This window comes from Tenrec ecaudatus, chromosome 11 (assembly GCF_050624435.1).
Source record: "Tenrec ecaudatus isolate mTenEca1 chromosome 11, mTenEca1.hap1, whole genome shotgun sequence".
Classification (NCBI taxonomy): Eukaryota; Metazoa; Chordata; class Mammalia; order Afrosoricida; family Tenrecidae; genus Tenrec; species Tenrec ecaudatus.
Genome location: NC_134540.1, coordinates 11819870 through 11837464, shown reverse-complemented (window position 1 = coordinate 11837464; position 17595 = coordinate 11819870). Strand labels below are relative to the sequence as shown.

Here is a 17595-nt window from a genome sequence, read left to right as displayed (position 1 = left end):
GCCCAGGTTCGAGCGAGGCCCCAGCCTGGCTGCCTGGGGCTGTGCTCGGCCCGGGGAGGCCGCCGGTACCCCCGAGAGCCGGCTGGCGGCCCGGGCCGGGGCCACAGCGCCGGGGTCCGCCTGACCCTGACGGCCCGACTGGGGTGGGGGCGGGGTGCGGAGCGGAGGGGAGGGGCCGCGGAGCGCAGGGAAAGGGCGGCCGGGAGGGAGGGAGGGGAGTGGCCCCGCCCAGGGGCGTGGCCCGAGGCTGATGGACGGCCGTTCGGACCACCTCATCGAGGGGGGCCCTGAAGGAAGGCCGGGCGGGCCAATGGCTGTGGCGGGCGTGCATCCGCCCGCCCTCCGGGGCAGCCAATGAGGACGCGGGGGCGGAGCCTCCACGGGCTCGGCCGCGCGGCCGCCGCCTCCTCCTCCTCCTCCTCACCAGCGCTAAACCCGGGACTGGACCGACCGGAGTTGTGCGTGTTACCGAAGGGGGGTGGGCCGGGGGAGGGGAGGTTCGCTCCGCGGAGCCGCAGCCAGAACCGGGTGAGGCTTGCCCCACTGTCTTGCAGCCCAGGTCCGCGAGAGTGGGGGGGCTGGGAGCAGCGCAGCCGACGGAGGAGGAGGCGGAGGCGGAGGCGGAGGCGACTGGGGGAGGCGGAGATGGGTGAGGGCAGCCTCCGGAGCCTCCCACCCACCCGGGATTAATGCCCCGCGGCGCGGCCGCTGTCGCCGCTGCCGCGCAGGGGCCTCGGGGGCTCCTCGGGGCGCCGCTCATGTGCCCGGCGCTTCTCCGGGCGGCCCGCAGGGCGGCGAGGCCGCGGCCGGGCGGACTGGGTGAGGCGGGCGCCGGCCCGGGGGTCGCTCGGGGCGGGGGTGGCCCGGGGCCGCGGCCGTGGGGAGGTCGCCGAGGTATTTTTCCTTTCTTTCCTGCGGGGGGAGGCGGGGGAGGGGCGCCTGGGTTCGCGCTCCCGCTCTGGGGGCCGCGCTCGCCGCCCCTTCCGTAGCCTGCGGTCCCCAAGTTTGTCGAGGCGAGGGCTGCCGCCCCTTCCCTGCCGGGTCCCAGCTTCGTCCCGCTCCTCGCTGGCGCTGTGCTGCGCGGCTCTCGCTCCTCACGTATTGTTTGGCTGGGTCTCTAATGGCGGACGGGGAGGCAGCGCTGCCGGTCGCCGACTGCAGGGGGGGCAAACCACAGGCCCAGGGCAACTGCTTGGGGCAAATACGGGATATACTGGCTCCGTGGAGACGCGAAGCGCCCCTCACCTCGGAATTGGCGGCTGAAGTGACGGGGATGACGCCGAGTGGACAAATTCAGGAGCGAGCACAATCCGGTCCTGGCGTCGAGGCTGAGGCTTGCCCTTCCCCCCTCCCCTCCCCAGGGGCAAGGTTGGTGCCCTCGGGCACCCCCATGCAGATTTTCCCTTTCACGTGGCTTTTGAGCCCAGATAGGTCTTTCACGTCGTACTTTACGGAGGCGTGTGTTGTGGGTCGCGGGGCTGCGGGGTAATAATAAAAGGACCGAACCTCCTCCAACCGCTGATTCCCTTCTCTGCCTCCTGGTGGCAAGGGCTTGGTGCGCCTGCCGGGTTGACTCTTCTTGAGCCCCTTTCCCATCTTCTTCCCCAGGACCGGGAGTAGCGCTCCACCCCGTTTGGCGCATCTTTGGCAGAAAGTGAGGAGGAGAACAGCTCCATTGTGAGTGCTTTGCCCCCAATTTGTTGCTCACTTTCGTGGATGGCGTCACGTCGTTGGGGTTTGGTAGTGGGATTTGCCCCTCCCCGTGGCTTTGAGGGGGAGGAGCTTTCCCTTGGGTGGCAGCTGCCCCGAGGCCAAGCCTGGGCAGTGGCTGGTAAGGCAGCTGGGAGTGGGCGCTGCTGTTTCCACCGCTGCAGACCTCGCGCCCGCTGCTGCTGCAACACCAACCTCAGCAACCAGCCGACGGGCTCCTGCAGCTGCTCACGTTACTGTGGAGGAGGGGTGGTGGGAAGGAGGGCATATTTCTGGTGCCCTCTAGAGTTCCAAAGTGGGAATGGAAGGCGCTTCCTTTTCAAATGCCAGCCATTACCATTTTGTCTTCCCTTTACAATGGATTGGAGCCCTGGTGCTGTGGTTACGTGATGGACTGCGAGCCTAGTGGTTCGAAACCACCAGCAGCTCCGCGGGAGAAAGATGGGCTTTCTACTCCTGTCAAGAGTTATAGTCGCGGAAAACCCACAGGGGGTTGCTATGAATCAGCATTCACTCAAGGGCAGTGCGTGTTAAAACATTTTTTTTACAGTGGATAGCAGATGTTGTGGGAGTAGGGAAATAGCCTACTGTTTTGGACGTGGTGGATTCTCTTTTTACAATGAATGATTGAGTGAAGGGAGTTGAAGTGGAACATTTTGTCTTTTTCGTGTTTCGGATCCAGGAACCAGATTTTGACTACTTCACTTGGTGCCTTGCCAGATATTGCCCATGTCTTTCCTTAGGTTTGTACAGGGGATGTGGAGTCCACGTCTTGACTACCTTTCCTTCTCCATCCGCTATGCTGATGGGTCTTCACTTAAGAGGCCTTTTTGAATTACCATCTAATGCTTGTAGTTCGTTGGCTCTAAAGCAGCCCTGTAATGCGACAGTGCAAGAAAGATAACCTGTCGAATTTTCTGTCACTGAAATGCGTTACAAACTGGAGTCTGATATCCCTGCCACGTTGTATTTTGTGAGCCCATTGAGAGTTATCTGTGTAACTTGTAGATTTCTATTCTGTGGGTCCCAGCGATTGTAGCTTATTTTTAAATATTAAGTCCAGGACAACCAAAAGATAGCCAGCTGAATCACAAGTGCTTGCTGAATATTGATATGAAGGATGATTATGGAAGTGCCAATGTATATTAAATTTGTCGGATTTTAGGCGCTGTGTAGGACACTGTCATGCATGATCTTTGCAAATAACCAGCAAAATAGTGAAGACACTATAAAATGTTCATTATATGCCAACACAATTCCTCTTATGTACTTTAAAGCAGCAGAGCAAGCTTCTTTTTACAAAGAAGTTTTATTGTGGAGACTTAAATTTAGTAGTGTGGATAGCTAGTTCACTGAACCCGCATGAGCGCATTGTCTGCAGTCTAGAATTATTAGCACATTAATTTTTAAACAGGTATCAGGTAGTTTTCCTTCTGGAAAACCATTGATGCTTATACGGGTTTTCTTCTTAAACTGCAGAGGAGGAAGCAGACCAATCCACAGTATCTGGTATAGATCAAGAATTTGAACTTAAAGCAATTTGATAATTACAGAGCTGTATGCTCTGCTGCTTTAAGTACATTATAAACTTGTTTAACACAGATTGAAACAGTGGAATCTTTTCACCTTTTTCATTCTTTTATCTACTAGAGAACAATGTATAAACTATTTTAATAAACTTCAAGCTTAGTGAGTACTCTTTATTTTAAAAAAATAAAGAGAACCACAGTTATCAACAAGATAGTTTTTGCTCCCTTGTGTTAAAAAAAAAACTTAACAGGGCTATTTGAATAAAACCTTGTCTTTTTTCAAGTGTGTTATGTTACAGTTTATCGTCTGGGTTTGTTTCTTACACACTGGAACTTGAATGAATGTAACTTCAGTGAAAGTAACTTTTCAGGCATTAAACGATTCAAATACATTGATTGAAGAATCAGATCTTTCAAATAGATGGATGATGCTTACCTTGTTAGTCTATTTTCACAAGAGATTTATCTTAGAATTTGTTTTTTTCTTTGCTCTGCCACCAGTTTATTTGGTTGACATTTGGAAGTGTGTGAAATGATGTCAGTTGCCTCCTGTAATTCAGCTTTAGGCAAGTTTGTGTACAAATAGGACTTTTCTGTAGCTTAAGTATGTAGATATTCATGGAAAACATTTCTAGTAAAGAATATCTAAGTGTAGTTTTTGTGTTATGCTTTTAGCTCAGAATTAAACATTTTATTATGGAGAAAAAAAGCATCACACAGTTGCAGGAATCTTAATGACACAATGGCTGTATGTTTGGACTGCCAACGGAAAGGTTGCTAGCTTAAATGTTGGCAGTTTGAACCCACCAGCTGTACTGCAGGAGAAAGATGTGGCAGTCTGCTTCTAGAATGATCACAGCCTTGAAAACCGCATGGGGTAATACTCCTGCCTTACCAGGTCGCTACAGACTCAACAGCAGTGGGTTAATGTTGCTGTAATGTGCTACACAGTAAGATAACCCGATAATTTCTAATTGGCTTTGACTAAATACTTAATTTTATTGAGCACTCATGTTCGTTAGGTGCTTTTGGATGATTAATTTATGAATTATTTTGACAGTTCCAGTAATTCGCATATTTATTTGGCACTTTTGCGCATCTTTAATATGTAGTTATTATATGGATACAGAAATATGCTTATAAATCTATTGTTTTATCTACTTTTGTAAGTAAAAATAAAACACTAGTCATACCTATAAATTACTTTTAGATATTAACTTATATTTAAACTATAAATTATCTTTATTATATGCATTTATATAAGTGTAGACTTAGACCTTTTTTAAAAAAAAAATCATTTCATTGGGGCTCATACAACTCTTGTAAAGCACATTTGTCCATTCATTGCCCTCATCATTCTCAAAACATTTGCTCTCCACCTAAGCCCCTGGCATCAGCTCATTTTTCCCCTCCCTCCCCACTCCCCACTCCCTCATGAACCCTTGATAATTTATTAATTATTATTTTGTCATAGTTTACACTGTCTGACATCTCCCTCACTTTTTTGTTGTCCATCCCTCAGGGAGGAGGTTATATGTAGATCCCTGTAATTGGTTCCCCCTTTACACCCCACCCTCCCTCCACCTTCCCAGTATCGCCACTCTCACCACTGGTCCTGAAGGGATCATCCGCCCTTGATTCCCTGTGTTTCCAGTTCCTATCTGTACCAGTGTACATCCTCTGGTCTAGCCAGATTTGTAAGGTGGGGTGGGGGAGGGGAGGAAGCAACTTAGACTTATAAATAATATTCATTTTCTTCCCCAACCTATGCTTTTGAACAGTTGTAGAGTAGATAAGTGTTTTACACTTCTGTAGCCTCTTGGGCTGGACTTTTGTACCACATACAGTCAGATTCCCTGGGGGGACTCTTCAGGCATCACGAAGATGCAGATTCATAAACTTTTTGTCCTGTTGACATACCGTCTTTGTATGATAGTGTTCCAGTTCCTAAAGGCTTTACTGCGTTTTCCCTATTCTCTGACACAATGGAACAACAAAAGTACAAGAAGCTTAATGCATTTGAGGTAAAGGCAATTTTACTTTTGATCAGATGCGCTGATACTCTGATAGTGGAAAGAATGTAAATGAAATGCTGGAATTGAGAAGATGTGGTCAGAACATGTTTTTTTCTGTAGGCATTTGGCAAATATATATATATATATACATATATATAGTAGCATTTATTAAGCAGTAAGACTGGCATATTCAACCTTGTATTTGCTTCTTTAGCAAAACAAGAGAAACCCAAAAAGTATTTTTTTTCTTGGTGAATTCTGAAATAAGTTATGTAGGATATTTCTTGTTAGGAGACACATAGAACATTGCAGATTACTTTGGCTCGTTAGATTTTTTTGTGTGTGTGTGGATATGTTAAGTGTTAACTTGCTTTATTTTCCCATATTCATGTCAGAACAAGTCTTTGGGATTTAAGAATTGAATGGGACTTTGGAACTCAGGGACTCTCCAGGGCAGGGTAGTAAAACTGTTCCTGGTGGAAGGTGGCTTGTAAAATGTTGAGCTACATAAGTGAGGTGGAGGATGTTTCAGAGGTAGTACAGGGCAGTTGGGAATAATTTATTCAAGAAATTGGATATTGTAACATCTACTCTGGACATCGTAACATGCCACTCTTAAACAGTATGTACTGTGGATAGTGGGCTAGCAGTTTCTTATACTCTGCTCACAAGTGCTTTTATCTAGACTTTGGATGTTACATGCTCAGATCCTAATTCTGAATGTGTATGTTTCAGATATGCTTGATGATTATCACATTAATTAATTGTATTTTGAGTTCTCAGTTCCTAGCACTAGGACTAAAAGGTTTGAGTAGAAGTGAAAGTTTAGATTAAGTGGAATTTCTGCTTTATCCTTTATTTTAGAGTTGTACTCTGATTTCTTTTTCCCTTCCACGTTTTTAATATTTAATTAGTATATTTATTTTTTGTCCCCAACATGTTACCAACCTTCTTTATATGAGGGAGCTTTAAAGAGCTCATGGATAGGTGCAAAAGTCAAAAAGTATTTCTACAAAAATATAGAATCCTTTATAAATAAGAATATCAATATGTGGAGCTGATATTTCTCAAAATATCCTTTAGTGAGGCCTACACTTTTGAAGGCAGTAAATAATTGCTTTCCTGAAGAATTCTACCCTCCTTGATTTATATATGTTAAAACTTCCATTTGGATATCTGCAGGGGCCTCAAATAATACTCTTTTGACATGTTCTTTGCATTTTTGGAACAAAAAATGTGTGAAAATCAATGATCAGGACTGTAGAATGGATTGCTACCCTCAAATATTGAATGGTACCTTGCTAAGGGGGAAGGGGTGGGGGGTGGGGTGGGGAACCCATGATACAACTTTCCTGGCCTTTTTTCCACCACTGCATTATTCCATTTCCTAAAATTTCTTCATAACAAGTCTCAGTGGTTGTTTTGTGTCCTTTGGGGGGGGGAGGGAACCCCCAAAACTATTAAGAATTACTCTTGTGGTGTCCCCAAGGCCAGATGCTGTAACCTGCTGAGCTGGCCTACCGCATGTTCACTTTTGAGGTCTTCCTGCCTTTCATTTAAATGCTTGATCCATCTAAAACTGTGAGGCAGTGTTTCTATATATTTGTTGTAAAACTTCAGTGATTTGGCAGGATGCCCTCTTTGAGCGTTAAAAATTTATTAGCCCTGATTGTCATTTTTTCCCCCTCTGTGGCACAAAAGTATCCTAACAAGACAAAAACAAATGTTTCATTGGGAGAACTTGTCTGTAGCTGTCCACTGATCACAGACTTGTGGAAACCTGTTTTGTTTAGAATAAAACTGTGCTTAATGAGTTGGAAAGGAGCCCTGGGTGGTGTAGTGGTTATGCATTGGGCTGTTACTGCAAGGTCAGCAGTTTGAAACCACCAGCTGCTCCTCAGGAGAAAGATGAGACATTCTACTCTCATAGAGAGTTATATTCTCGGAAACCCCCAGAGGCAATTCTTCCCTGACTTACAGGGTTGCTATGAACTGGAATCAACTTGATGGCAGTGAGTGAGTTGAGGGGAGTAAGAATATGAGTTAGAACCCAATACTTTTTGACTTGCCCTTGTATATTTGAAAGGGAGTTACCTACCAGAAGATTGGAAAGGGATAATTCTGCAATTGTTTTTACCTTTTTTTAAAAAAAGTGTTTTTCTCACCTGAGTATTGCTAGCAAGGGAGTCTGGTGGTGCCCTGGGTAAACGTGGACTGCTAACTCGAAGTTGGCAGTTCAAAGCTACCAGCCATTCCTCTAGAAAAAGACGAGGTTGTTTGCTCTCAGAAAGATTTACTCTGAGAAACTTTATGAGTAAGAGTCGACTATGGTAGTGGGTGGTTGGGTTTGAGTATTACTGTAGGATTTGTGGCATGGCGTGAGTTTGGAATCAGATTGATTGAGGTTCAAGTCTGGCTAGCTTTGCAAAAGAACTTTTGGGATGACAAAAGTGTTCTGAAACTGGACTGAAGTGATGATTGCACAGGTATATAAGTTTATTAAAATGTGTCTATTTACTTAAATATAAGTAAATTTTGTGGAATTTAAATTATAACTAATAAATTTTCAACCAAACATTTTCTCCTCCTGTTCACCATTTTTGTGATCTTTGGAAAGTCACTTAACCCTGAGCCTCCTTTAATTTATTTGTTGGATGAGTATCGTAATACCTGCTTTGCTGAGGTTGATGGTGAGATGAGGATTAAAAATATTATAAGGCATCTGACTAGCCAATAGTACTTGCTTAATTTATAGCAGCCACCCCTCCTCCCAAGAACATAGCCAGGTACAATTGTGTAACATAATTATCATCTTAAAGTTGTACAACTGTGCTTGCTGTGTCCAAATTATTCAAATACCTTTATCAAACGCAATGCTTCCTAAGCAATAACTCTTCCATTGCCATTTTCCCAACCCTCCTGCCCTGTAACCAGTAATAGTCTGTGGTTTCTATGTATTGTAAGTACTTTCCCCTGGATTTAGTTTGATCAGCATGTTTTTTTAGATTCATTATATGGCATGCATATCTATTTTAACCCTTCGTTGATTTTTATGGCCATGTCTCTACCACATTTTGTTTATCCATTCCTCTGGATGAATGTGAAGTTGTTACCTTTTGGCTGTTGTGGAAAGTGTTACAGTGAACACTGATGGACAGCTTTCTCTTTGTGTACCTGGCTTCACCTCTATCCTTAGGATTGGGGTTGCTGGGTCCAAACTGTGACTCTCATTGGGTGTGCCATTTTTTATTGAAACCACCCATCAGTGGAGGAGGGATCCCATTCGCTACAACGTTGTGGCCACTTGTTTTTCTTTCGTGTTTTTATCATTTCCATTCAAATGATGAGGTGGTCTCTTTTTTTTCGCCCTTCCAATTTTATTGACATGCTCACCATCGTATACATTTCAGTAGTTTAAATATTAAAGAGTAGTGCAATCATCACTGCGATCAATTTCAGAACCCTTTCTTTATTCTTCTGTTGTTGAGTCGACTCCGACCCATAGCGACCCTATGCACAACAGAATGAAACACTGCACAGCCCTGAACCATCCTCACAACTGTTCCTATTTCTGAGCACATCGATGTAGCCAACTGTGTCAGTCAGTCTTGTTGAGGGCTTTCCTCTTTTTTTGCCACCCCTCCACTTTCCCAAACACGATGTCCTTTTCTAGGGTCTGGTGCCTGCTGATAATATGTCTAAAGCAGCAGTTCTCAACCTGTGGGTCACAACCCCCTTAGGGGCGTCCAACGACCTTTTCACAGTCATTGCCCGATTCATAAAAGTAGCAAAATGACAGTGATGAAGTAGCAACAAAAATAGTGTTATGGTTGGGGGGGTCACCACACACGAGGAACTGTATTAAAGGGTTACGGATTAGGAAGTTTGAGAACCTCTGCTCTAAAGTATGTAAGATGATGATCCTTGCTTCTGAGGAACACTCTGACCATACAGTTTATTGTTTTAGCAGTCTACGGTACTTTCAGTGTTCTTCTGTAGTACCAAAATTAAAATGCATCCATTCTTCTGTATTCCATACTCTGTCCAACTTTCACATGCATATGATGCAATGGAGAATACTGTGACTTGGATCAGGTGCACCTTAGTCCTCAAAGTAATGTCCTTGCTCTTCAATATTGTGAAGAGGTCTGTGCAGTAGATTTACCTAATGGAAGATGCCTTTTGGACCTCTTGACTGCCTTTACAACCTCAACTTTTATTTTCTCCATTTATCATGATGTTACCTATTGGTCCAGTTGTGAGGATTTGGGTCTTCCTTACATTGAGTTTTAATCCACACTGAAGGCTACAGTCCTGATCTTCATCAGCTAGAGCATCAAATCCTGCTCACTTTAAGCAAACAAGGTTGTGTGATCTACATACTGTAGGTTGTTAATAGGCCTCCTGATATCATACTCTTTATATAATCCAGCTTCTCTGATGATTTGCTCAGCATACAGATAGAACAAGTATGGTGAGGGGATACAACCCTAATGGGGGATACAACGCTAATGCACACCTTTCTTGATTTTAAACCACGCAGTATTCCCATGTTCTGTTGGCACAACTGGCTCTTGATCCATGTACTGAATGAACATGAAGAAGTGTTCTGGAATTCCCATTCTTTTCAATATCATCTATAGTTTATCATGGTCCACCGGTTGAATGCCTTACCATAGTCAATGAAACAGAAGTACACATCTTTCTGGTATTCTTTGTTTTGAGCCAAGCTCCATCTGACGTCAGCAATGATATCCTTTGTTCCATGTCCTCTTCTGAATCCGGCTCGAACTTTTGGCGGTTCTCTCTCAATGTACTGCTGCAACAGTTGTTGGATGATCTTAAGCAACATTTCACTTGTGTGTGATATTGACGATATCATTCTATGGTTTGAACATTATGTTGCATCACCTTTGGAATGGGCACAAATGTGGATCTCTTCCAGTTAATTGACTAAGTAGCCGTCTTTCAAATTTCCTAGCGTAGATGAGTGAGGGCTTCCAGTGCTTCTTCAGCTTTCTGAAATACTTCACTGGGTACTCTGTCAATTCCTGGAGCCTTGTTTTTGGCTAATACGTTCAGTGCAGTTTGAACTTCTTCCTTCAGCACCATTAGTTCTGCTCATATGCTACTTTCTGAAATGATAGACAGTCGACTAGTTCTTTTGGTACAAAGACTATGTTCTTCCCATTTTCTCTTGATGATTCCTGCATCATTCGCTATTTTGCCTGTAGAATCTTTCAAAATGGCAATTTGAAGCTGTCAGTTGTCGTACTGTGTTACCTTGTGTGTTGCTAAGAAGCTCGAAGCTGTGTCACTGGTATTTCAAATGCCAGCAGGGAACCCAAAGTGAATGGTTTTCAGCTGAGCTTCCAGACTAAGAACAGACAACAAAGAAGTACTTGGCTTTCCACTTTGAAGGAAGAAGCTGCTGAAATCCCCATGCATAATTTTGGAAAATTTTCAAATACTGAAAGAACATTGTTGGAGGTACTGCTGGTAGGTGGACTCCCTGGAGTCTGAGGGCACCCGCAATGTGACTGAAGAGGGCTGATTTCTTGGAGGGGAGTGGACCTTGGTGACGTGGGTTGGGTATGGCTTATGGGAGTGGAGCATTCAGATTTTCATTTACCGAGGGCCATGACTCGAGGTATAGAGAAACTGCTGCAAAAATCTTCTGATGATTAGAACTTTGAATGTGCTAAGTATGAACTTAGTGGTCTAAAATGAATGACGATCGATATCCTAGGCATTAGTGAGCTGAAATGGACTGGTATTGATCATTTTGAATCAGAAAATCTCATGATTTACTATGCCCAGAATAACGCTATCAAGGGGCATGATATTCATTGTCAGAAAGGATCTTGTTAAATCCATTATGAAGTACATTGCTCTCTGTGATCTGATTATATCTATTCACCCTTAAGGAAGTCCAGTCAATATAGCTATTATTCAAATTTATGCACCAACCACAAAAGCTAGTGATGAAGAAATTCATCAAATATGCAGTCAAGATGCATTGATAGTTATTGGTGATTGGAATGCAAAACTTGGGAACAAAGAGGAAGGAACAGTTGAAAAATAAGGACTTGATAGAAATGAAGCTGGAGATCACATGATAGAATTTTGCAAAACCAATGATTTCTCCATGTCAAATACCCTTTTCAGCAGCATAAAAGACAGCTATCACAAGGACTTCCCCAGATGGAACACACAGAAATCAATTTGGGAAGACACAACGGAGAAGCTCATTATCGGCAACTAAAACCCAGAGTAGGAGTCGACTGTGGAACAGACCATTAGTTGCTCATGTGTAGGTTCAGGATAAAGTTGAAGAAAATTAAAACAAACACCACAAGAGTCAATATATAACCTTGAGTGAGTCTCTCCCACCTGAAATTTGCGAACATCTCAACAGATGAGAGGCACTGAACACCAGTGACAGAAGACCTGATGAGCTGTGGAAGTGCATCAAGACCATCCATGAAGAAAGTACAAGGTCATTTAACAAGAAGGAAAAGATCGACGTGGATGTCAGAAGAGACTCAGAAACTTGCTCTTCATCATAGAGGAGTTAAAGCAAACGGAAGAAAGGATGAACTCAGGAGCTGAATTAGGACATTTCAAAGGGTAGCTAGAGATGACAAAGTCAGATATTATAATGGGATGTGCAAGATTTTCTAGAATTAGAAAACCAAAAGAGTACACGTTCAGTAAATATGAAACTGAAAGAACTAATTCTTGTGTTCATTAGCCATTTTGGTTTTGGTTAAATCTCTACTATTTACAGAGCCATGGTGGCATAGTGGATTAAACATGGTCTGCCAACTCCAACACTTGACAGTTCAAACTCCGCAGCTACTTCACTTTGTGGGAGAAAGATGAGGCTGCCTTCCCCTGTAATGATTTATAGTCTCAGAAGCCCTTCGCCCTATACGCTAGGGTGACTAATGAGTCAGTTGAGTCAAGGGCAGTGACTAACATTGTTGAGCATATTCATATTTTTGTTAGCCATCTGAAGGTCATCTTTAGTGAAATGTCTATTCAAGTGTTTTGCCCAGTTCTTGTCTTTTTGTTGTTAAATTGTAGCTATATTTTATATATAGTGGAAATTAGACCATTGTTGAATCTGATTCCCAAACATTTCCCCTCATCTGTCTTTTTATCATTTTTGATATAATTCTTTGATGAACAAAAGTAGTTAATTTTAACGAGGCCCCATCTACTTAGTTTGTCTTTTTGCTGCTTGTGTTTGTGTTATCTCTATGTTATAAAACCAAACTAACGCTACATGGAGTTGATACCAATTTATGGTGACCCCATAGGACAGGGTAGAACTGTTCCTGTGAGTTCCCGAGACTTTAACCCTTTTGGGGAGTTGAGGGTCGCGTCTTCTCCTGTGGTGCAGTTGGTGGTTTAAAACTCCTGACCTTGCAGTTAGCAGCTCAGTGTGCAACCAGTATGCCTCAGGGCATTAAAAAACTAGACCCCCCATAGTCATGCCCCCCAGGTATGTTTTCTAAGAATTTCTGGGTTTCATTTCTCACATTTAGGACTGTGATCAGTTTTGAATTGTATCTGTATGGTGTGAGACATGGATCCCAATTCATTCCTTTGTGTGTGGAAATCTAATTTTTCCAGCACCATTTATTGAACAAGAGATTCCCCGCCCCTCCTGTTAAATAGACATGTAGTCCTCCTGGTTGTGTGGTGGGCTATATATTAAGCTCCTAACCTCAAGATATCAGCTGTTTGAATTTACCAGTTGCTATGAGGCTCTCTGCTCCTGTGAAGGTTTAGTGTCAGAAAACCAAAGGGACATTTCTGCTTTATTTTAGTTGGAATTGATTCAATGCCAGTGGTTTGGTTATTTGGTTTGTATTTAATAGACTTACCACCTTGTGAAAGTAGTAGATATGTAGGTAGGTATATGGCCTAGTTTTTGATTCTCATTTCTATTCCATTCGCCTACAGGTTTCCATTGTAAATACTAAGCTGTTTTAATTACATTGACTTTAAAGTATGATGTTTTGAATCAGGAAGTATGAATCCTGTTTTATTCTGCAAAATTGCTTTACCTATGTGGGTCCCTTCACTTTCCATGATAAATTTAAGAAACTTTTCCATTTTTGAGGAAGTGCTGTTGGAAGTTTGATGGAGATTAATTAGCTACATTTCTTAAACTAGTCGTGCGTATGGAGCAAACATGAATTTGTTGCCTCCTGTGGTATGGTAAACTCGCTGTATGCTCATAGGATAATGTGTTGAAGAATCTGTGTCAGAATTGACTCGGCAATTGGTAGTTTATTACTGTACAGATATATTTAAGTGCCCTCATTCTCAAATCTTTGTCAAACATATTCACACACAGGATGAGGAATGGCCTGGTGACATAGTTACTTGTTGAGCTGCTAAATGCAAGGTCGGCACTTTGAAACCACTGACCACTCCACGGGAGAAAGGAAATTTTCTACTCCCCTCAAACTCCCTCAGGGGCAGTTCCTAAATTCTACCCTGCCCAATGTGGTTGCTACGAGTTGGAATTAACTCGATGAAAGTGCATTAAAAAGGAGAATATGTACATACACACAGGTATATGTTGTATACGTAATGTTTTACATATATATTTCCTTTATGTATTCTTTTTGAAGGAAATTTATTGCCTAATTTGCACTCTAAATACTATAACAAATTTAATCTCTCAAGGTCACTAGTGACCTAATTGCTTTTTTCAGTCCTAATTCTGTAACATGAAAGCATTACGTTTTATTCCTTGAAACCTTTTTGAGCTGGGACTTTGAAGTTAATATAGGTTCATGTTTCTTTCTTTTTTTCTTTTAGGTTCGTATTTCTTTTGAGACCTTCCTTGTGTGCTTTGTAGCTGATTCTGACTCATAGTAACCTTGTAGGAAAGAGAACTGCTCATTGGGTTTTCAAGGCTGCAGTCTTATCAGAAGTGGCCTGCCAGCTCTTTCTCCCATGGAGCAGCTGGTGGCTTCAAACTGTTTGATTAGCAGGTGAGCCCTTGCTTGCTTTGCCACCTGGCCTCCTTTAAGCCTTTAGAAAATCTTCCCTGTTCCTTAAGTCATCTCATAGGAGTCAGAATTGATGAGTGGCCAGGAGTTTGGTTTTTTTGGTTTGGTCCCTTAAGTTGCCGTCGTCAGCTTTCTCTTGCTTTTTCTGTACTTTCATCTGAGTCCTTTGCGTTAGAAAATGGGACATTTACTTAAAAGGTATTTTCTACTCAGTCCTTATGCCAGTTCGCAGCCAGATTAATTTTTCCTAAAGCATAGTCTGTTAAAAAGTGGAAAGCATCCAGGGAGTATCTACTGTGGATGTTTTATTAATTTGGGTCAGGTAGGTTTTCACTGTTAAGTATGGGGAAGTGCTTATGTATGAATAGATATGAATTGAAGTGTGTTAGGTGCCAAACAGAAACAAATTAAAAGAATGAGTTAAAAGGATGCACATTAGAAAGGACACTTCTTAAAGATCATTTTGGTTATAAAAAGAAAATGTCCTTTATTCAATTTTGTAATATACTGAAATATCTGACATAGACATGGAAAGTTTTCTCGCAATCCCACTGTTCTTGAGACCACTGTTTAAACTTTTAAAATACATTTTCTTTTTTTTCCTGTGTATTATAAGATATTGTATATTAAGAATTTATTAACAGTTGGGATACTTGACACAAGTCTTGCTTTCTTATAGTCCCATCTGTGGCATTCGGCTTCTGTAAAAATTACCGTATATACTCAAATATAAGCCGACCTGAGTATAAGCCTAGGTACCTAATTATACCTGAGAAACCAGAAAAACTGACTCGAGTGTAAGTCTAGGGTGGAAAACGCAGACGCTATTGGTGAGTTTCAATAATCAAAACAAATGAAAATAAAATTACTAAAAATTGAGACATCAGTGGGATAATATATTTAAATATTTATTTTAAATAAAAATCATAAATACAAGGACAAGTCATTTAACATTAGTAAACCAGCACAGTAAGTGGAAAATAGGTTCAACAAAAACAATAAGGTATCAACAATGATATGTTAAGAGTACTATTCCCTGAGCTCAATCAGCAACCAAGCTAAAATGTAAAGAGTTAAAATCCTTCAAAACTGGATTCCTCATCATCATCCGTATCCCAATGCAAAGCTTCAGCTGGTGTGAGGTCATCATAGATGCTGTCCTCGCTGAGATCGCCGTCATCACCATCACTGCTGTCATTTTCATACAAAACACAGTTTTCACTGCCATCCATAGCATTACTAATACTACATTTCTGGAAGGCACGTTGCACCATGTCTTCCCATGCATCTCGGACCCACTTTGCTATTAACTATGTCAGGCTTCATGAGATTTCTTCCTTTTGTTAGTTGGGCTTGACCAGATGACATCCATTCATGCCACTGACCCGTGTATAAGCCGAACCCCAGTTTTTCAGCACATTTTTTTGTGCTGCAAAACTTGTCTTATACACGAGTTTATACGGTAGTCTTAGAAATCCTAGAGGGCAGTTTAATTCTGGTCTGTAAGGTCACTGAGTTGGAATTGACTCAGCAACCCTTTTTAATACTTGTTTGCAAAGAACCCTAGTGGCACAATAGTTAAGTGATTGTCTGCTAACTCACAGGTTGGCAGTTCATAGCTATCTGCCTCTTCTGGAGGATGGGGGGGCCCTCATAGGGGGTGGGGGGGAAGTGGGAAGACCTAGTGGCAGTCTGATTCTATAAAGATTATAGTCAAGAAAATCCCATTGGGCACCTACTGTCTCATGGCGGTTGCTATAAATTAGCACCCCACAATAATAATATATACTTGTTTTCAGAAGTATGTATGGATTCTATTGGTCAGTGTGTAAGACCAGTTCTTAACAGTTAATTCGATTAAGAACAATGTGCGATATAATAAGGTATGTGGACTATCAGCACTAGCTCTTTGTTTGCCACTTAATGCCTGTGAGCCATATAGAAAATAGAACTCAAGGCATGAAAGGATTGAATAGAGAGACATAATAAAGATGATAATTAGAAAGGGCACAGAGAGCCTTTGTTTAATTAATGCTCATTTAAAAGAGCATAACAATTTACTAAAAACCAAACACTCCCATCGAGTCAATTCTGACTCATGGTGACCCTATAGAACTACTTCTTTGGGTTTCCAAGACTATAACTATAATTTTTTACAGGAGTAGAAAGCCTCAGCTTTTTCCTGTGGGACAGCTGGTGGTTTTGAACTGCCTTCTGCACAGTTAGCCCAGCACATAGCCACGCTGCCACCAGGGCTCTTTCAAAGTTTATTAGATCATCTAAAAATAGAAAGTAGTGAGTTGTAAGTACTAAGATTGCCTACTTTATAAAATTTGCCTATTTCAGAATTAGAAAAGACCTTTGGTATTCTCCACATTCTTATTTTCTGTTTTCCTTATATTTTTAAGAGCAAACAGTGAAACACATCTAGAAAATTTTTACGGGAAAAAAAATGCTGGTAAAAATCTGTCATTCAGTGTAAAAGTTGAGTTGCAAGTCTTGTGAAACAAAGATTATTTATATACTGTAGTCCACCCTTTTTGATCTGTGGTCTTCTTTGATTAACTCAAATATTATTTCTTTAGTTGAAATGAGGTCTTACCCATGGGGTATTGAAAGTCATGTCAAGAAGGTAATGTGTGTTTTAAAACTCTGTCCTCCATGTTTAAACTTTAGGGGAATTTTTTATATCAAAAATAGTCCTTATTGCCAGTGTCACAGATTTTGAATTGCAAATGGCTGTAAGATTAAAAAATGTTCTGCCTTTGGAGAAGAAAGTGACTTTATTTAGTTTCTTCGACTAGGGGGAAGAAAAGGCTAGTGCATAATCTTTTATTAACGATCACGGTCTGTTAGTGTGTACATTAAATAAGTGGATAAGTAAGTAAATAAATACATAAACAGGGAAAATCAAACCAGTTGTTATTAAGTAGATTCTAACTTGTGGCAACCATGTGTTTCAGAGTAGAACTGTGCTGCTCGGGGTTTTACAGTGACGGTGGTCTTTGGAATTGATCTCCAGGCCTTTCTTCTGAAGCGTCTCTAGGTAGATACTCCCTGCTCATCCTTTGCCGGTTAAGTAGATCAGTACTTAAGTATTTGCACCACAGTCCCCAGATTGGCCAGAATAAAGTAAAACCTTTCATAGGGTAAAGCCTATGAAAGCCAGAACTTGTATAAGGTAGAAACCTGTCAGAGAAGGGGAACTTGTAAATTATTTTTCAATCAAAGAGAGCAAGAAAGTAGCCAGACTGCACCCTGTCAAAGGTTGAAAACGTGTGAGATGCAAAAAACAAGGCAGTCTTC

The 17595-nt window shown here is 42.1% G+C and overlaps 1 protein-coding gene across 1 annotated transcript in view; it reads left to right on the top strand.

Moving 5' to 3' along the window:
* The first annotated feature begins 663 nt into the window (after positions 1-663).
* ZMYM2 (zinc finger MYM-type containing 2) overlaps positions 664-17595 on the top strand; it is a 106142-nt gene continuing 89210 nt past the window's right edge. The window contains exons 1-3 of the mRNA XM_075562852.1: positions 664-819; positions 1609-1677; positions 14096-14271. Coding sequence (XP_075418967.1) covers positions 14234-14271 — 38 coding nt within the window. The 5' untranslated portion in view covers positions 664-819; positions 1609-1677; positions 14096-14233. The remainder of the gene's footprint in view (positions 820-1608; positions 1678-14095; positions 14272-17595) is intronic.